The sequence below is a fragment of the Mastigoproctus giganteus genome, chromosome 2 (assembly GCF_048544385.1).
Source record: "Mastigoproctus giganteus isolate SK-2022 chromosome 2, ASM4854438v1, whole genome shotgun sequence".
NCBI lineage: Eukaryota > Metazoa > Arthropoda > Arachnida > Uropygi > Thelyphonidae > Mastigoproctus > Mastigoproctus giganteus.
Genome location: NC_143576.1, coordinates 186,822,210 through 186,844,253, shown reverse-complemented (window position 1 = coordinate 186,844,253; position 22,044 = coordinate 186,822,210). Strand labels below are relative to the sequence as shown.

The 22,044-nt window shown below is 37.8% G+C and overlaps 1 protein-coding gene across 1 annotated transcript in view; it reads right to left on the bottom strand.

Annotated features, from left to right (window-relative positions):
• LOC150089839 (dihydrolipoyllysine-residue succinyltransferase component of 2-oxoglutarate dehydrogenase complex, mitochondrial) overlaps positions 1–22,044 on the bottom strand; it is a 286,282-nt gene that overhangs the window by 81,168 nt on the left and 183,070 nt on the right. Inside the window, exon 10 of the mRNA XM_090389672.1 lies at positions 13,546–13,676. Within this exon, the coding sequence (XP_090245798.1) occupies positions 13,546–13,676 (131 nt within the window). The remainder of the gene's footprint in view (positions 1–13,545; positions 13,677–22,044) is intronic.

The following is a 22,044-nucleotide window of genomic DNA, read 5'->3' as shown; positions in this document are numbered from 1 at the left end:
AGAAAGAGAAGAATGATGATATCCAGCTCAGGACCCTGGGTGTGTCAAGCCCATATTCACTAGATGTGAGCCCCTGTAATCACTGAAGGGCATGGATTTTAGTTTCTTAAGTTGTTTAAGATTCACTGAGAGGAAAGGAAATGCCCAAATGCAGGCTTGAAAAATTCGTTATGAAAAGCACATGTGTAAAGTCAATCAGAGGAGGGGTTTATTTTAAAAAACTAATTCAAAATATATGTTTTCAATATAAAAAAAATGGATTTTTGACAGTTGTGTTCATAACAGATTTAAAATAAAGGTAGCTCCAAAAAAAGAAATTTTGAATTGTGCCTTTATTCCAAGCATAACAATGGTGGAAAAAGTCCACCAACATGCCTGCTAATGTTAAACTTTTAATATGCCCAGTAATGGGTTAAAGGGACATACAGCTGTTGAATTTATATACAGTTTAAATATATCTTGTGGATTAGCTTGAACAAAATTAGTGATGAATGGCTATCTTAAGAAATGAAGCCCTACCTCTTTCACAAAGGCATCATAATACATGGAAATCCTTGTATTATGATGATAATACATGAAATACATGAAAATAACACATCGAAATCCTTCTGATGCCCCCAAATAAAATTGCTCCCCAAATAAAACCTTAACCCAACTGAAGGATGAAAGCAACCCATTATCATTCTACACTCCAGCCGGATCTATTCCTGCATCACTGAAACCACTGTTTCAGTGATGCCAGTCTTTTACTAATGGAGCTTCTTGTTATTAGATACCCAAAAGATCAATTAACTTAACCTATAGCCCTTCTCAGAGAAGTAATTCTGTCAGCCTCAGTCTGCCAGCAAATTATAGAGTTTTCATGCCCTGATATTGAGCAATTAGACTTCATATCTCCAAATAGACCTACGAGGCTGGGACAATTCATATTGAGCAGACTTCACACCAAAAAAATTTTCAAGATGTGCAGACTGTGTACAAGAAATACATACCCAAATGAAAGAGTTTGCTGGGTTAAACCCAACCACAACTCTCATCCAAATTCCGGAGTACTCAGACAAATATCAGGGCATGAATATCTCCAAATAGGCCTACAAGGCTGGGACAATTCATATTGAGCAATTATGTAAGCGTACACCCACTGCATACATTCCCTACTATCCGGGCCTTTCAGACCACATTGCACGAATAATTCAGGGGTGTCAGATATGCTGTGTGCAACTCCCGGGACGGAGGTTGCACACAGTGATATCCCATGTCAAAGATCCCATAACGAAAGAAGCCAACAGTGGGGTGGTATATGAAATTAAATGTCTGGATTGTGGGGTGTGTTATGTGGGTGAGATGGGGCGATGACTGAAAGACCGTCTGAGGGAGCATATGAATGCAATAAAGTCCGCAAATTACGGGAAGTCTGCCGTGGCAGAACACTTCTGGGAGAAGCAACATCAAATTTCCATGGAGGATGCTGGGATCATGCACAGGGGTTCTGGGACCGTAAATGGCTTGAGAGTTTACGTATTGGGGCAGCTAGCAATACCATTGCAAGGTGTTGGGGGGGGGGGATTTTTATCAGCTTGGCCCACACTTACGGCTATACTTAAGCGTTGGCAGTGTGAATGCCTCCAAAAAAGCAAACTACAAATAGCGTTCCTAACCAGAGACTCGCTTTTTCTATTCTCAGTTTCAAGATGGATGTATTGCACATATATGTATACAGTTGATTGCGAGTAGAGAGAGAAAATGAAGCAGAAAACAGCTTACATTTTCCCACCTTAATGAATTACTTTCGGAAACAAAAGGTAACTTTCTATTTAGATTTTATCGCAAGATACTACTCAGAATAAAACACTTATTGTTACTGTCTTCACACCAGTTGACATTATTTCCAGATGGAACACCGACAAGTATTTTCCATCCATTTGAAGCAGAAAACATTCTCCACTACCCACACTGTAATGAATTACTTTCTGTGCAATAAAGGATTAGTACTGTTTGGTTTTACAAATGTTCATACGAAGTTCCTTTGACACCAGTTTTCAAAGTTCATAACACAGCAATCAATAGAAATATTTTCTTGAAATTTTGTTAGAAGATCAAATGTGCATTCAGAAAATGTGCTGTAACGATACTGTTCCCTAAAAACAATTACAATAAAGCAAACTTTTCTTTTATCAAATGCAAATTGTAGTGTTATCAGTCTTACACCAATTTTTCCCATTTCCAGTGTGGCTTCCAATAGATGAATTTCCTTGATTTTGTCTTAGTAGAGGCAATACATGTTAAAGAAACGAAGTACGATATTTTTGTTTTTGAAAAACAATTCACTGCAATTCTTTTGGTTATGTTTCTTATGCCAAGAAACAGTTATGTGATTCCCCCCCCCATATCTGAAGAAGAAAGAGACTGTAGATGATTCTTTTTTATTAATGCTTACATTCGTTCCACTGTTGCAGTGGATATTCTTCAGCAGTTTTCCGATTCATGTTTGATTTTATTTAATAATAATAAGGTTCTGTATTAAACTTAAATTATATACAATCGTGATTCAGTACGCAGATAACCAGAGGAATCTAACAATAAATTGTCTATACAAATGAAAAAAGTTGTATTTCATTGACTAATGAAATAGTACTAAAATGGAAGTTATTTACAATAGATATCATAAGGTTCAAAACTTGGCTTTCTGATTGTTATCATTACATAGTTCATCCCAGTTCGGAAACATTTCTTTTCCAATTTCTAACCAACACTTTGCTTTTATTTCTTTGTTGGAGTAGTCTTTTAATGCCATGGTGGCATTAAAACTCTTAATGCCAGTCAGGCCTCTTTTCCACCTCACAAATAAACTTCTCTATGTCAAGCATCTTCCTTTACAAAGAATAACAAACAAACAAATGAAGGCTTACAGGGAGAATTTCTCTGCAGGTGATATAAATGTCAAGTTGCTGGCATTTGCAGGCAACCTGACATTTATATTAGCATTAGCATTAGCAGAGGCATTTGATGCAAGAAAGCAAGCTTATGCAGCATCAGCCAAAAAAAAAAAAAAAAAAAAAAAAAAAACCCACTTCCACTTCACCCCTCTGTTCGTTCAAAATACCTGTCCAGCTGAGCCTTAAACTTATTTAGGCTATCAACCTCCACCACAAGGGATGGCAGTCTGTTCCACCAACCAACCACCCGCTGGCTAAAGGCAAATTTCCGCATGTCTATCCTACATCTGTCTTTCCTCAATTTGAATTTATGCCCTCTCAGGTGATTTTTCTGAGCTAGAGGAAGAATCCCATCAGCATTGAGCATGCTTAAACCATTCAAGGCTTTATACACCTCTATCAGATCACCTCGCTGGTGCCTAGTCTCCAGACACTGTAATTTGCAAAACTTAAGCCTTTCTTCGTAAGAGCACCCCTTTGTTCCATTCACTAATCTTGTTGCCCTTCTCTGTACTCGTTCCAGCAGCTCTACATCCTTCTTGAAATGAGGCCTCCAGACCTGTATACAGTACTCTAGGTGTGGCCTGACCATTGCCTTATACAATGGAATAATCACCTCCTTATCCCTGCTGGAAAAATTCCTGTATATCATTGACAATACTCCATGAGCTACTCTTGCAGCATATATACCATTAGTAAGCATTGGGCACCAGCTAATGTCATACAATGAGCCATTTGTAATGCCCATCTAGTTTGCATTGCTTTTCCCTCTGTTTCCTGCAAAACTGGGTGTTCAAAGGTATTTCCAATGCTGTGCTTAAAGTGCTCATCTAATATAGCCCTTATAAGTAGAAGGAACCTATTTTGTAGAGATAGAATATATTTGAAAAATGCGGTGCAAAAGGTTTTTGGTAGTATCATTGAGGATACTTTAAGGGGTTCAAGGAACTGCTTGTTGGGATGGAGGGGACAAGGGTAATGTATATATGTGTCAAATTAAGGCTTGCATACCCTTCAAAAGTTCCTGTTTGTTTGTTTGTTGCCACTATGGCCGATACTGGCAAAATGTAATGAGGGTAGCAACGTTTGAAATAAAGAGGAAACTTTCTAGGGAAATAACTTCAAGGGGTATGCTAAGGTAATAAACTATAGAAGAATACTTAATCTTAGTTGCATCTACAGTAATGTCAGGAGTGTTGTCAATACAATTAGTGAATTCACACTCTCACTTCGTAAGGACAACTAATGCTGGCATAATAGGGCTAATGGAAATGTAGCATAAAAGTTTCCTTTCCAAAAAACACAGTATGCCTCTTCTGTTTAAAATTTTGTATGCGACTGCTGATTTTTTTTGTGTTTGTGTGGGGAAGGGGGAGAAATAAAAGAATAATGAACACAAATTGGCATTTAATAATCCTATTTGTCTCAAGGATTGGCATAAAGAAGCCAGAAAATATTCACAGCAGTAAAAACTTTGGCATTAATATGATACAGGTGTAAAAATTCCTTGGTTTGATCATGCAGTATGCATGAAGAGTGTGCAGAACTTCCTAGTATAAAATTAAAGTTCAAATTATTGCAGCCTCTCAAAAAATTCTTGGGAAGTTCTAAAAAAACAATGCAATACTTTGAAAAAACTGCATGTAACATTTTTTATACTCTGGTAACAGCCATACAGGTGGAAAGTGGAGTTTGCAAATTCATTCTTTTACAGCAGCTAATAATAACAAAATGAAATTAACAATGGACCATGCATTTTTGTCTGGCAGTATATGGAATCAAATCCATACATGTACCAGTTATCATCTGTATTTACCACAGCCAGTTTTTACATGACTTACTCTGTATAAATAAGCACACAATTTATCTTGAATGCATTTTATTTCACTAAAATAAAGTGAGCATTAATCATGACACTATCTACATGTGCTGAGCTGATTTTGTGGATATTTGTGTGACAGTATTTTAAAATTCATTAAAGACTAGTTAAATATCCTCTAACAACAGAGGAGCTACAACAGTTGGAGAAAATTATGGAGAGTGACAATGGAGAGGAAGAAAAAGACACCCAAAAAGTGTCAGATGAAGACTGTCATTTCTTGTTGAAGCATTTAAGAGAAGTGGTAAAAAAACACTCCGACATTGAAAACACTGAACTCATGATGTGCAAAATGGAAGACAGTCATTTCTTACTTCAGGAAGCTACAAAAAAGTTGTCAAAAACAGTCCACTTTGGACAGTTTCTTTGCAGTAGCAGCAAAAGACAACTGACACTTGATATAGTCCCACCGCCACTGATTTCATCAGCTCTGCACTTTAAGTCTAAGGTAAATGCTAATTTATTGTTTGTTTTTTTATTTTAAGATATTTTATGACTATTTATTAAATAATCTTTATAAAATTATAATCTTTGCTCATTTATAATATTTGCTCATTTTTAATGTAAAAATGAAGTATAACATGCAAAAAATACTTATTTTATGTGTTGTTGAGGAACGAATCACAGGAAATCAATGTATTATTGGTTTCAACTTACAATATTTTTAACTTACAATGGGTTTTGTGGAATGAATTACCATCGGATGTTGGGACCTCACTGTAATATGGTGAAGCATAGAATTGTGGAAATGGCGAATAATATTGAAGAAACTCTCATAAAGTGCATTCAAAGCTGTCAATTTTTTTTTTTCCCTTTACAACTGGATGAATATATAGACATAGCAGATAATGGCAATTTAATGTGCTTTGTAAGGTATGATTTTAAGGACCCCATCAGTGAAGATTTTTTGTTTTGTAAACCCCCTACTAACGAGAACAATGGCTGAAGAACTTTTTAAATTAATCAATAATTTTATAACTCAAAGTGGAATTGATTGGAACAAATGTATCGGATTGAGTTGCGATGGCGCCCAGTCAATGGCAGGTTCCTGTCCGGGACTTTAGCCAAGTGTCTGAGAGGTGGTGCCAGACTGTGAATGGGTGCACTGTAGTATTCACAGAAAAGTGTTAGCTGGGTAAAAAAAAAAAAAAACCCTTAGTTTTGAATATAGCTATTCAAGAATGTGTCAATTTGTTAACTATGTAAAAGCCCATTCCTTGAATTCCAGAATCTTTATTGCTTTAAATAAAGAATTAGGAAGCAATTATGAACACCTTCTATTACACAGTGAAATTCAATGGTTATCAAGAGGGAATGTATTGAAACGACTAATCGAAATGAAGAATGAGTACTTGTTGTTTTTGGAGCAACATCCTCCATCAGCAAAGGATTCAATTTTGAATTTAAAGACAGGTTTAATAATTTTAATTGGTTAATTACGGCATCCTAGTTATGTGATATTTTTGGTTTTTCAAATGCCTTAAATTTAAATTTACAAGGTACTGATATAAATATTTTTAAAGTTCAGGAAAAGTAGAAGCAGCTACAAAGAAAATTCATCAGCGGGTACTTCAAGTTTAAAAGTGGAATTATAATTTTCTTCCTTGTTTAACTAAATTACAAAAGGAGTATGTTCAAAGCAACATTCCAACTGAGATTTCTACAGTGATTAAAGAACACTTCTTGGAATTGAAATCAAGCTTTCAAAAATCATCATCATCAGCCATTTTCAATCCACTGCAGGTTGAAGGTCTCTCCAGCAACTTTCCAGTTCCTTCTGTTTTGAGCACTGGCCATCCATTTACTACCCACAAACTCATGAATTTCATCTATCCATCTCTGCCTTTGTCTTCCAGGTTTTCTTCTAGCTCCTCTTGGGTACCATTCTGTTATTTTTTTAGTCCATCTGTCATCATGTCTTCGAGCTATGTGTCCTGCCCAAGATCATTTTAGTTCTTTATTTTTGATAAGAATGCCCTTTACTTGAGTTTGCTGCCTAATCCACGTGTTTCTCTTGTTATCTAACAGTCTGATTCCCAATATAATTTGTTCCATTTTCGCTGTGTAGTTCTCAGCTTCTCTTCCATTCTTTTGGTGAGTGCCCAAGTTTCACTTCCATAAGTCATGGTGGGGAGTATATATTGATTCATTATTTTACGTTTCAGACAAACTGGGATATTGCTCTTCAGTATGTGACTATATTTCCTGAATGCTATACATCCAAAATTTATTCTTCTCTTGACTTCCAGCCATTTATCATTATTACAGCTAATAACTTGACCAGATAAGTATATGACTCCACCTTTTCAATTACTGCTCCTTCAATCATTATTTCCCTTTCTGTGGCATACTTGTTCATCATTACTTTTGTTTTAGCCATATTCATCTTTAGTCCAAAATCCTTACTAAATGTGCATAACTGATTAAGATTTTCCTCTAATTCTTTGGGATTCTTTGGGATCGTGGCTTATGACCACAATGTCATCTGCAAATCGTAAATGGTTTAGGTACTCTCCGTTCACATTGACTCCTTTCTGCGACCAGTCTAATCTTCTGAAAGCGTCCTCAAGGGCAGCAGTAAACAGCTTCGGAGATATTGTGTCTCCTTGTCGAACTCCTTTCTCAATTTTAAATTTCCTATTGTCTTTGTCTAGTCTAATAAAGGAGGTAGCACTCTCATATATTTTCTTCAAAATCATAATATGTGGGGTATCTATGCCTTGTCTTTCCAGTGCCCGAACATTGCCTTATGCTGTATGGAGTCAAATGCCTTTTCATAATCCACAAATGCCAGGCATAATGGTGTTTTATATTCATTTGCTTTCTCCATTAGCTGTGATATTACGTGAAGGTAATCCATAGTTGAGAATCCTGTCCTAAAGCCAGCTTGCTCTTTCGGTTGATTCCCATCAAGTATTCTTTCTAATTTGTTAGTACTGACCCTTGTGAACAACTTGTAGATGCGGGATAACAAGCTAATTGGTCTATAATTTCCAATTTCTGATTTATCTCCTTTCTTATGCAGCAAAACTATGATTGCATTATTCCACTGTTAGGTGTCACACCTTTTCGAATGCACTTTGTGAAGAACCTTGCCAGTTTTTGTGTTATGTCTCTTCCTCCCAATTTTAACAACTCTACAGTAACTTCATCTTCCCCCAGGGCTTTCCGATTCTTCATTTTCTTCAATGCATGTTCTACCTCATCAGGAAGAATATCAGGTATGTCGTATGTGTTGCTATTTTGCAATCCATCTTCCCCACTGCTGGCATCATTCCCTCACTCCTTGTATAATTCTCTATAGTAGTCTTCTGCTATTTGAATTATGCCTTCTCTGCTGTTTATAAGTACACCATCGCTATTCTTCAGTTTCAGTATCATTTGTCTTTCTGTATTACTGCTCATGGCTGCTGATTTAAATCCTTTGTTTTCCCTTAATGCTTGTTCTACGTTTCTTGTGTTAAATCTTCTTATGTCCTCTCTGAGCCTCTTTCTAATGGCTTTGCATAACTCAGTATACTCAATTTTCTCCCTGTCAGTGTTTTTCTTGCTCTTCATTTGTCATCTTCGGTTCATCATGACAGGTGTTTCTTGACTAATTTTTTCTTCTTTGGATTTCTTTTTCCCTATAGGTTTCTTGGGCTTTATCACTTTCAGAAAGTTGTAATATTCCTCGTCGATATCTTGGTCCTGAGCAGTCTGCAGAAGCTAAACTTTCAAGAATATTTCCCTCCAATTGACAGTACTCAAATGTGGATTCAAAACCCATTTACTTTTAATATGGAACATGTGGAAGAATTCTGTCTCAATGAACAAGAAATTGATTCTGTAATGTAACACAGCATTAAAAGATCGCTTCAATCATGTCTCATTGATAAATTTTTGGCTAAGTTGCCGTAAAGAATATAAGCATTTATCAGAAAAAGATCTGAAATTTCTTATGCCATTTGTAACAACTTACAAATGTGAAACTGGATTCTCAACATTAGTTTTTTTAAAAAACAAATGAGGAACAGATTGGACATCGAGCCAGATTTCAGAATCAAGTTGACATATTTTCCCCCTGATTTAAAATTACCATGTGAGGGAGAACAGCATCACTCTACTCATTAAAAAAATATTTATTTGCCCAAAAACAGGCTCAAAAATATGTAAATTTTATTTAAACTTTTGATAATAAACAAAGAAATGAACCTTATCTTTTATTTATACTTACGGATGTTAATGAATACCTAATTGTATTATTACTGGTATATTAAACAATGGTAGTGTCATTATTTCCTGACCCTATGAGTATAATTATTGAAAATACACTAATTTATAGCTATAGGTAGGCTGCGAAAAAAAAAAACATTTGCAAACACTGGTCCACACTTGAAAAAGTTTGGGAAACCCTGATCTAAACTATAACTTTTGCATTGTCTTTTTTTTTTCATGATGTTTTATCATCAGCACTGTACTTTGAACGCGTGGTTAATAAAAATAAGAAAACTAAGAATTCACTTAACATAAAAATTATCTAAAATATCACATGCGTATACTACAAGTGACAGTAAACGAGAAAGTAACCATAAGTGGAAGAATTCTTGAGTCGAGTCAACAGGAAGATCAGGATCGTATTTTTTTATGTATTATTTGCAACCTCGTAACTGTGGAGACTTGGATACCGGGGGGGGGGGGGGGCCCTGTATATTCAATACCTGAAAATGGGTTACTCCCATTTTCAGGCTTATTTCAAAATTTATTTTAAATTTGGCACCCTTCACAGTGGATGAAATTTGAAAATATGTATGTTGCTTCCTGTAGAGTAGTGGCCATTTTAAGAGAATACTGGGATTTATGTTATTGTCTTTAAGTTGTGAAAACTATAATAGATCTTTCCAGTACTTTTTTTGTAAAAAAAATAGGTGCTGGTACTCATTCCTTGCTATCAGGAAAAATTGAAAATTAAAAGGATATGAAAAGTACTCCAAATATTTTTTTTTTCCTGATATTGTTATTTTCATAGTAGTTTTTGGAATAAGAACAACAAATTTAGTATATTAATACAGTTTATTATTCAAGTATATAAAAAATAAGTAAAATGTGAGTAAAACAAATAAATAAATCAGTCAACTACTGAGTGCGGACACTCAGGATGAAGGGTCAGTCGTCACGAATGGTCGTCACTGTAGTATCTCAAATAGGGAGCTTTATGGTAATTGAAAAAAGTTTCTAGTACCCTGGCTTGGCCTAAAACTGAGGAACTAACGAAAACGTTGTCTATTTGAGTCTGCAGTTGTTGTGAATGACAAGGGTGGGAGAAGCGACTCCGACTTCTTGCTGGAGAAACGATTAAAGTTCTGGCAGGTGAGGGCTGTGCAAAACTCCGCGCAGGTGCCTTCCCACCAATGCTGCCTCAACACTGGCTCTCTGAGTACCTCCTTGCCAGGATAACTTCAGCTTTGAAAATTGTTAAAAAATACTTCTTGTTGCAAAATTTATAAATGACCTTTATAGAATTATTAACTATTTAGCAACCTTTTTGCACCAAAAGAAGAGTTACTTAGTACAAAGAAGCACGCTATCGAAGTGCAATAAAAATTTTTTTTTTTTTTTATTTTAACACAAAAAGTAAACGATAGGTTTCAATCGGAATAGTTTTCCATTGATAAGCATCGAATAACGCATAGCTAATGTGATTTTTAAATTTTTAGCTCCATTAGCGACAGAAATAGAGGGGGGACACAAAAATCACATTTTCCTGTCTGGCACCGCCATTTTTAATTTTAAAAATATTTCAAAATTATATTTTAAACCTACTCGTTGAGCTCTTTCCAATCCAACGGTATAATAAGCTATAGGTTGTCGACAACACTTTATCCCCCCACATTTTACCCCCCTCCATTTCTCAGACAAATTTTTGTCAACAACGATCAATATGCTGTTATGTTGGCAACCACATGATGTACAAACCCATGCAAAATTTCAAGTCAATAGTTGAGTGGTTCCAGAAATACAATGCTGTGACAGACGGATGGACAGACAGACAACAGAGTGACATTTTAAGGATTCTTCGTTAGACTATGGCCCCTAAAAATAATAAGTAAAAATAAATAACATAAGCAAAAATAATTTCATAATAAAGTTTTTGTAGAATATTCCAAATTTTTATTAAGTTCTCATCCGACACCCTATGCCGACTTCTTTTCTTCCTCTTTGTGCGTCTCTTGCTCACTGACATTTCCGAAGCAGCCACGAATCAACATATTTTGCTGGATCGAAGCCGGTCAGCAGTGGGCCTACAATTTTAAGAAACAGTAGTGAAGAAACTGTTTTTGTCATCAACTGGTTGGGCTGACAATCAGATTCATTTGTGAAAATCCTCGTTCAACATTCACTCAATGAAATCGGTATCCTACTCAGAGCATCCACCAAATGCTTCAATTCTTCCGAAACCATCTTTTCAATTAGGTATTCTCCCAAAATCTACAAATTGTATCTCTTTCATTTAACTGTAACCTAATTGACAATTTTCTAACTTCATTTTCACCAAATGCCAACATTTCACATTTAGAAAGTTTAATACCTTCATTGTCCCCGTTTTCCTTCTCTCGTCATCAGTATCGTCGCTAGTTCTTAAATTTTAATTTTTTCTTTTTTTTTTTTGAAACTGTCCAAAATGTCAGTGTCATTCGGATATTCAGGTACTGTGACCATGTAAACAGAGATAGGGAAAATTTACGGAAAAATGTGGATAACGCACTTCCGCGAAACAACAGATAATTATTTGTTGGGGTAAAAGAAAATCACTCCCTCCTAATTCTTAAACGGGATGCTCTAAGCATCCCGTTTAAGCAGTGTCCAACCTATGGCTCACCCGTTAAGAGAACTAAAACAGCATTTTAAATTTTGTTAATTATCAAAAAAATTCTCATTAAATAAAACATTTAATGAGAATTTGTTCAGTAAATGTAATTGTGTATTGTACTTAATAAAATTTTCTAATATTTTCAATTTTACTTTTACATGCAACAAGATATGGAAAATGTAACACACTAAAGAAATCTAACTTTGAATTTTTTTTTGAATATGGCCCCCGTACAGGAAACGTTTGGATACCACTGCAGTAGAAGGTGGACCAGAGCCCATTCGGAATACCCCTTGATTTGCTCACTGCTGACCAGCACGACTTCCCTGTATGTGGGACAGGTGGTAGGATAGGTTTTACTAGGTACCACTAAGTTGTAGAATGGTAATCCCTTTAGCTCTCTTAATTCGCGCAGCAGCACTAATTGCCTAAATTGCCTGGAGGCCAGAAATGCGAACAGTGTATACCAAGTTAATTCTCTCCTAATCTGTTCACTATATGAAATTTTTCTCACTCAATGGAAAGTATTTTAAATGTAACTTCCAAACGGAATTCAAAATAATTCACTATAAAAGTACTTCGTTAAACAGAGGTCCGATTGAGTAATTTAGAATTATAAAAATGGTTATATAGTTTTATATAGAAAATATCTTAACAATAGACAGTGAAAAATGTAAATTTAGTTAAATAATTTTAAGCTTATTTGAATAGTAGATAAACATGTGAAAAAAATTTACAGAATATTACAAATTTCGAAGCACACTGCATCCAAATGTCACACGTCACTGTTAATAAAGGTGCCAGTACACCGTACTATTGCGTACCATCCCAAAAAAAGAAGTTAATCTTTCAAAACAGAACAGAACTAGGGTAAGAATGGTAGATGTTTCTGAACTAACAGGGAAAGTAAAAACAAGTAATTTGAAACTTTAAACAAACAGTGTTGGCACTTGTCCAGTACCTTGCCAAATCTTCATTTTCAAAATTAAAACAGTTGCAAAAATGCAGGGCATTTAACAGGTTCTTGCTTTTAGTTTCTATACAAAATCTAGATACAATAACTTCAGAAACTACTGCAGTAAATGTTTGACTCTATTTTGACTCTAGGTAGGAAAAATTCAGATTTTTAATCATTGATTAACAGTTAACAGGGAAATATTATTTTTGAAGAGCACTTGAAGTGCTCACCACTATTGCAGGGTTAATATTAGCAAGTGTTTGCTTGTGGTAGGGTTTTAAGCACATCAATGACTTAGACTATATTGAACCATATGTATTATGTCTGCAAATTGCATGTGTATTATGTCTGCAAATTGCATGTGCTCTGTGGTCAATTTGCCTCTCTGCTGGACAAGAAACCTGAGTTTCAGGAAATAAAAACCATGTTGCCCTTGCCTGAGACCAATAACTTAGCTATGTTGTGAAAAAGGCCAATAACTCCTCACATCATCGACAGGATGAACTTGGTCTTTTTCACCTGATGTAGGAAGGACAGCAATTCTACCATCTGTGCTACCCACAAGAGCTACATGCTAGAAAGAGGAAACCATGTATAGGGATCAAGGATACAAATGGAGATAAGTGTATATCCAAACATAAGCAATCTGAATTTTTTCTAAAGATCAGGGCAGGATCATAGAGCACTTGGCATGTAGACAGTAGCATAGCTAGCCTTTTTCGTGCCTGGAGGAAAAGAACATGTTCGGGGCCCCTACTTAATTAATGAAAATTGCAAAAACAGGTGATAGTCAAAGACGTTGGGCCCCTAAAGGGCCCGGGGACGGAGGTGATTTCCTTGCCTGCCTACATGGTAGCTACTCCACTGCATGTAGACATAATTTACTAAGTTTGAAAATAATAATAATCTTGAAAATCTGTACCTGCATTTACAACTGGCTGATCCTGAAGAGCATAAGCTGTAGCTTTTACAAAAGGCGACATGAATCCAAGCTTAAGATTATGCTTCTTTTGAAATGCATCCTTATGAAGATTTCGCATTTCTATCACATTCCTGTAAAAAAAAATTATCATAATCAGGGATTGATTTTTAGATATAAGATCAAAAAATAACCTAGTTATTTAAGGACCTTAGTGATTATCTGGTCCCAATTTTCCATTTTTTAATAAGCAAACAGTTGGCTATATATACCAATGAGCCAAAACATTATGACCACCTACATAGTATGATGTTGGTCCTTCACATGCAGCCAAAACAGCTCATACCCTGCAAAGCATGGATGCTAAAAGATTTCTAAATGTGTCGTGTGGTATCTGGTACCAACACATAACCAGCAAATCCTTTAACTCCTGTAAGGTCCATGGTTGAGATGCCGCAGATCAGAATTGCTGTTCCAACACAAATCAAAGATGCTCGATGAGAAAGGATGTCTGAGGAATTTGGAGGGCAGGGCAATACCTGGAAGTCTTCCTCATGTTCTGCGAACCAGTCTCAAACAATCCGAGTAGTGTGGCATGGCACATTATCCTGCTGAAAGATGGCACCGCCAGAAGGGAAGACTATTAAGGGGTGTATCCAGTCAGCAATGATGTTTAGGTAGGTGGTAGATGTCAGAGTGCCTGGTACAGGGATGACTGGACCCAGGTTATCCCAGCAGAACATCACCCAAAGCATGACACTGCTGCCACCAGCTTATTTTCATCCCATGGTGCATCCAGGCACCATCACTTCCCCAAGTAAACGACACACATGTACCCGGACGTCCACATAGTGCAACAGGAAACATGATTCGTTGGACCAGACAACCTTCTTCCAATCGTTCAAGGTCCAGTTTCGATGCTCGTGTGCCCATTGTAGGCGCTGTTGCCATTGAACCATGGTTAGCATGGGCACTCAGAGTGGCCTGCAGCTAAGCAGTCCCATTTTCAGCAGGGTTCAATGTACTGTGTGTTGCGACACATTACTCCCATCACCAGCATTCCACTTACCGGAAAATTTCCCCACAGTCATCCTTCTGTTGCCATGTACCATCCGGGAGAGCCTTCGCTCACCTTAAGGATCGATGAGCCGTGGTCGTCCAACACCTTGCCAGCAATTTGTGGGTTTCCCCTCCTCAGACCAATTTCGGTAGGAACTAACCACGGCTGACCATGAGCAAACTACCTGCTGTGCCGATTCAGATATGCTCTGACCCAGTCCTCTGGCCATTACAATTTGGCCTTTGTCAAACTCGCTTAAGTCTGCTGCCTCTGCCATCTGAAGAACAAGAGTAACACTGATTAACGGAGCTCATGTATCAGGTGTTTTTTATAACGTGTCCCAACCTGCACACATGCTATAGTTCACCTGCAGTTGCTTCGTTTTGCATAATGACTCGCTGGTCATAATGTTTTGGCTCATCAGTGTATATGGTATTATTAGCAATATGAAATCACTACCACAGGCAAACAACAAAAAATGCACAGCATAAAAAGAATTTAAAGCAAAGAAATGGAAATATTATACTATAATACACTTACAGTATTTTGTGAAAACTGATAATGTTCATTTCCACAAATCATTATCTTCTTTCCAAATGATAACCCTCTCCACAACCTTCTAATAAAGTTTTGAAGGTAATCAGGGGCAAAATTAGTTTACTTTTGAATGTACAAAACTGACTCTATTGCCTTACTTGCACAACAATATTCCCAAACATCTAAAATTTTTTCTGGTGATTAATCGAATATAACTTGTAAATCAAGCAATATTTAAGTAAGGTACATCTATATCATCAATTTTGTTTTCATGAGATATTTGCATGCTATCTCATTATATAACTGAATTCCATTATATTTCTCTTGGATTATCATCATAAGAAATCACACAATTTTTTTTAACATTCGCAGAAATTATAATTTATAATCCAACTTTTAATACACTAAGTTAATTAGTGTATTAAAAATGTATTCTTAATGAAAATAGTACAGCTAATGTCTTGGGAGAAAGGTTCGGTGAAACGCAAGTAGTTGCTCTTGACATCTCAAAGGCTTTTGATCGTGTTTGGCATAAAGGTCTTCTAAACAAGCTTCCATCTCATAGTTTGCCAACTTTTTTTTGTAATTGGTTATCCAGTTTTCTCTCAGATTGCTCACTGAGGGTGATGGTAGATGGCTTGTCTTCTAACTTCTCCACTAATGCTGGTGTCCCCCAAGGTTCAGTTCTTTCACCCACTCTTTTCCTCTTGTATATTAATGACCTTCTTCCATTGACTGGAAATCCCATCCATAGTTTTGCCGATGATAGCACATTGCATTCCACTTTCCATTTTGAGAAACCTTGTCCTGCTCAATCAGCTTCAACTTCTAGAAAATCTGCTACCAATTCCTTAAATGCCGATCTTCAGGTAATTCTCCAGTGGGGAAATGACAACTTAGTTGATTTCAACCCTTCTACAACTCAGTCTTGTCTTATATCTTGCAAAAAGGATTCTTCTGCTCCTATGCTTATCTTTAGTGACACTCCGATTTCTAGGCAAAATGATATATCTCTTTTGGGGATTACCCTGACTTATAATCTCTCTTGGCACAAGCACATTACAAATATTGCTTCCTCTGCATCTAAAAAACTTGGTTTTCTCTTTCGCTCTCAGAGTTACTTTTCTTCCAAACAGCTGCTCACTCTGTATAAATCGCAAATCCGCCCTGCCATGGAATATTGTTCCCACATCTGGGGTGGTGCCCCCAAAACCTCTCTCAGGCTTCTTGATTCCATTCAGAAGAGGGCAGTTAGGTTAATTAATGATTCATCTCTAACAGAGTCTCTCCACTCGCTATCTCATAGATGTATTGTTTCTGCTGAATGCCTCTTCTACAGATACTTCCATGGGCACTGTTCTTCTGAATTGGCTTCTATAATTCCCGCTCTCTCTTTCAAAACAATCTGAACACGTGCCGCCACCAGCCAACATCCATTTACTGTCCAACTTCAAACCCACAGAACCAACTTTTCATCTTCCTCATTTATTCATTCAACTGCCGTTTTCTGGAACAACCTTCATACGTATTTCTTGAAAATTACAGTCTACAGAAGTTCAAGTCCAATGTCAACAAATATCTTCTTTCATCTTCTGAACCTTCAATGCAAGCACGGTACTAAGTACTACAGGTTCTAATACCTCTCGTGTTTGGGGTTCACATAAAAAAAAAAAAAAAAATAGTATTTTGTGAAAACTGATAATGTTCATTTCCACAAATCATTATCTTCTTTCCAAATGATAACCCTCTCCACAACCTTCTAATAAAGTTTTGAAGGTAATCAGGGGCAAACTTAGTTTACTTTTGAATGTACAAAACTGACACTGTTGCCTTACTTGCACAACAATATTCCCAAACATTTAAAATCTTTTCTGGTGATTAATTGAATATAATTTTTAAATCAAGCAATATTTAAGTAATGTACATCTATATCATCAATTTTGTTTTCATGAGATATTTGCATGCTATCTCATTATATAATTGAATTCCATTATATTTCTCTTGGATTATCATCATAAGAAATCACACAATTTTTTTAACATTCACAGAAATTATAATTTATAATCCAACTTTTAATACACTAAGTTAATTAGTGTATTAAAAATGTATTCTTAATGAAAATAGTACAGCTAATGTCTTGGGAGAAAGACGTGGCAATTAATTAATTACAGTAAAAGATTAAACATTGCACTCCACATAAACTGAAGGCAATAAATGATCAAATTTATTGAAATAAGGTGGGTAAAAAAATTAACAGAAAACACTCAAATAATTTAAGCTAAATGCTTAAATTATTAATAATTTAGAGAGCCCAATTTTAAATTTGACATTTTGAAATGATTGTAGATATCACTGTCAAGTCTACTGGGAGGAAAGCTGATCTGATTTTAAGAACTGATTATATAAAATGCTGCATTATTAAATTAAAGAAATTGCGTGATTGTCAGAAAAAACACTAGTTCTGAAAATACATACACTGCGTATTTTTTAATTATGTAACAATTATGAAATACAGTAAACCCCCGCTCTTCGCGGGGGTTACGTTCCTGAGAAATGTCGCAAATACCGAAAACGCGAATACTGAGTTATGGCTCCCATAGTAATAAAGGGGTTCCGTTCCAAAGTATGAAATATATAAGAAAAACTAGTCTAAAATTTTGTCTATGTATGTATTATATGTACCTTCATAATATGACTATGTACATAGACAGTACATAGTGAAATGCAAGCATATGGCATCGAAATGAAAATAAGAAACAATTTAATATTAAATGTAATATTTATTAGAAATTTCAAACCAGCGCCTTTGCTAGCAAAAAAACTTATCCCGCCAGTGCTATCATCAGTTTCGCTAAAGTGTTGATAAAGGAGTTTTGCCTTTTCACGAATGATGAGTGAACTTAACGGAATTTTATTTTGAGTTCAGTCTTCTATCCACAGATTTAAAGCCTTTTCCATTTTTTCTAATTTAACATCATGAGTTACAGAGCAAATTTTTGAAGCAATTAGCGCGTTTTCACGGACACTACGGCGGATTTTTTTTCCGATTTTTTGATTGACTGTACCGTTGACTCATTGATTTTATAATGTTTTGCCACTGAGGAGACACTTTCACCATTAGAAATTTTATCTAATAACTCAATTTTATTCGCTAATGTCATCACCTTCTTTGATATTTTCACATTTCTCTTTTATTCGTAGCCATATTTTTGTAGGGGTTAGAAAGATCTTGTCCACAATAAAGTCACTTTCTTCCGTTAACACACTCGAAAAAGTTGTTTTACACTGCAAAACGGTAGATTTATCATTTTTGTAAGCATATCAATTTATAAATTGATAAATTTATTAAATTTTTAAGCATATAAATTAAAAGCAAACGACGAAACCTTCCATAACAAGCACATAACACATACTGAACAAGGATTAGCGAGAAACATCCATGCTCGCGATTTTGTCACCCCTCTCTCCCTACCCACTGAGCGCTGTTTTGACTGAGAAAGATAATTTTAGCCACGCCCATGTTTTTTTATGGCGGAAAATATTCACGGCGCTTTAAAATTCACATTTTTTTAGGTTTCATTTTATATTAAATCAGTGATCGCGAATACAGATACCGCGAATAGCGGGGGTTTACTGTAATCATTCTCTCTGGCTACCAGATCCCTCGCTGGCCACCTAACATCGTGGACCGTCCAAGAAAGCTGGACCACGTCGGACCACAGGGCCATCACGTTTGAGCTCCAGCGCTCCCTTAGTCGACACCAAGTAGTGAGGCAGGCACAGCCAAGATATGCCATAGAGAAGGCGGATTGGCCACTCTTCCAAGCCACACTGACCACAGCAGCCCAATCGCTGAACATCATTGGACTCAGCCCGGATCAGCACCAGATGACGGTCGCTGGTCTCATCACTGAAGCTGCCAACACCTCTATTAAAAAGAAAAACCCAACCCCGGGGGCAGTACCCTGGTGGTCTCCAGAGCTACAGAGGCTTAGGCAGGAGGTGCACAAGAGAAGGAAACTCTTCCAGCGGGCAAGGCGCTCCCAGCCGGCAGCAGAAGTGGAGGCACTAAGACAGAACTTCTAAGATGCAAGGAACCTGTACACCGCAACCATACGCCAGCGTAAGATGCGCAGTTGGGAACACCTTGTTTCTACCACTGGAAATGATAACCCCTGTGGTGTGGTATACAGAGTAACCACAAACAAACTCCCCAGGGGTGAGACCATACCAGCGACGAAGACACGGCAGGGTACTTATACCCGAACCTGGCAGGAAACAATTATTAACATCATGGATACCATGTTTCAAGACCATCTTGCCCCCTCTACTCCAGAGCAGATAACCCTCTGTGCGGACAATGAAGCCTACTGCACGACTGCAACAGAAGACCCTTTCACCAAACTTGAACTGGAAACAGCTGCCATGAGGATTAGAAACAAGAAGTCTCCTGGTTCTGATCTTTTGGAGCCAGAGATTGTCAAGAAAGCCGTCGAAACCATTCCAGAGGTGCTTCTTAACCTATACAACCACTGCCTCAAAGAAGGCCTGTTCCCCCAGGCCTGGAAAACTGCAAACTTGTGCCTCATTCCCAAAAGTCCCAACAAACAACTGGACCTTCCGGAGTCATACAGACCCATAGCACTGTTATCAGTCCTGAGCAAGCTCTTTGAGTACTTATTAAGAAACAGAATAGGGATTCACTACACTGCAGCCGGCCTGCAGTCACCTCGACAATATGGATTTAGGAAGGGATGCTCAACCTTGGATGTCCTGGAAAATATTAGTAATGCTGCAACTACCTCAGATCAGAAATACTTTCTGGTCATAGCAATAGACTTTGCTGGGGCTTTTGACACTTTATGGTGGCCAAGCGTCCTGGCCCGACTCCGGAAGGCCAACCTACCATCAAATCTGTATCAAGTCATCAAATCCTACCTGTCGAATAGGTTCTTCGACAGGTAGAATTCAGTCAGAGCACCATACTGTTCAGTAACAAGAGAAGTATTCAGAGGATGCCCACAGGGCTCAATCCTGGGTCCACTCCTATGGAACTTGGTTCTAGACGGCTTTTTGAACCTGGAACTCGGCGACGTCGTTCCCCTAGCCTATGCAGATGATGTGGTTCTGATGCTGCCTGGGGGATCTAGGACGCAACTGGAGAACACCGCCAACAGAGCAATAGAAACTCTAGAGGACTGGGTTAACAACAATAACTTGAAGATCTCATCCTCGAAGACAAGATCTATATTATTAAAAGGAGCCCTAGACACCAGACGACCCCCTCAAATCAAGATACAAGGTAACACAATTAAGCTTACCACCGAATTAAAGCACCTTGGAGTCATACTAGACAAGAACCTGAGCTTTACACCACATATAGTGCACTTAAGGAAGAAAATTAGAAGGTACTCCGCACTTTTTGCGCGAATCACACGCAAGGAATGGGGTTTGAGGAGGAAAACCCTCAGCCTCTACTATAAAGCTATTTTCCTGCCTGCGATTACATATGCTGCTGGAATATGGTATCGCAAGGCTACCACTGCAGTGAACCGGAAAAAATTGGAGACTACGCAGCGACACATACTCATAACCATCTCGAGAGCATGTAACACTGTAAGTACCCACGCACTCCAGGCCCTAACGGGATCCCTCCCTCTGGACCTGGAGATTGTTAAGCATGGGCTACTCTATCAACTGACCAAAGGCAGAACGGCAACATGCCTCGACTACACCATAGATCTGTCAAATGATCCCAAAGTAGAAAGGAACCGTCTCTCCGCTTACCTCCAACAAACTTGGCAGGCCCGCTGGGAGACCTCCAGCAAAGGTGCAATAACTAGAAAATTTCTACCCAACATACAGCTGGTATACAGCTGTATGTTGGGTAGATCCAGCGTGGCTCTCACCAGGACTCTACACAACCTACCTGCTGACGGGACACGGCGCCATTAGAGACAAACTACAAGGATTTGGACTGAGTGATACACCATTTTGCCTCTGTGGTGAACGTGAAACGTGGGAGCACCTAATGTACAGTTGCCCACTATATGAGGACCTCTATTGTAGGTTCATTACTAGAACACAGCTTAACCTCCGTAATCAAGAAGACCTCGCCATAACTGAAGTTGACACATACAAGGCATTCGTGCAGCTGGCCCAGGACCTCTTCACAAAGAGAAGGACATTCCCACAGCCTCAACCACCGCAGTAAACAACCATGCGATGCAGACCAGCAGAATGTCTACACAACCACGGAAACCTACCCAGATGATGAACTGACAACAGGGTGAAACAACCAAGAAATGAAACCTCACAACTTAGTCTACCTGAAGTCACAATCTCTATGACTACCGACAGATGTATCCACCTGACGTGACAACCCGATTAGACAACCTCATCCAGCACAGGCATTTCACAACCTGATCAAGACAACAAGACTACCATGCAAGGGCTCAGAGAAATGACTGCAGCACATTGCTGCCACCTAGCCATATGGCGATCTGGGCTGGTAACCTTGACCAGCCTGCTTTCACTCCTATTCCTTGGTGGGGGGGAGATGGCTCGCTGTCTTCTCCTCCTCCTGCCATCCCCCTTTCCCTCTGGTGGGGCATGGGCATGCCCCACTGAATGCAGGGACCATCTACCCTATCAGCCCCTTACTTCTCTTTCTTCCCCCCCCCAGCCTTCAGTCTCCCTACCCTTCTCTTTGACTATACACCGCGAAAGCCCCAAGCATCCAAATTTAAATTAGCACTAAAATTATTGCCCGCCCCATTAGGCCTCTAGAACTTGTCATTTTTGCGTAAAACCCCATGGTAATTTCGGGGAACAAACCCCACATACTACTATCTCGTAATAGCTATTTTGCAACTATACCACCGCGATCATTTTTTTTTTTTTTT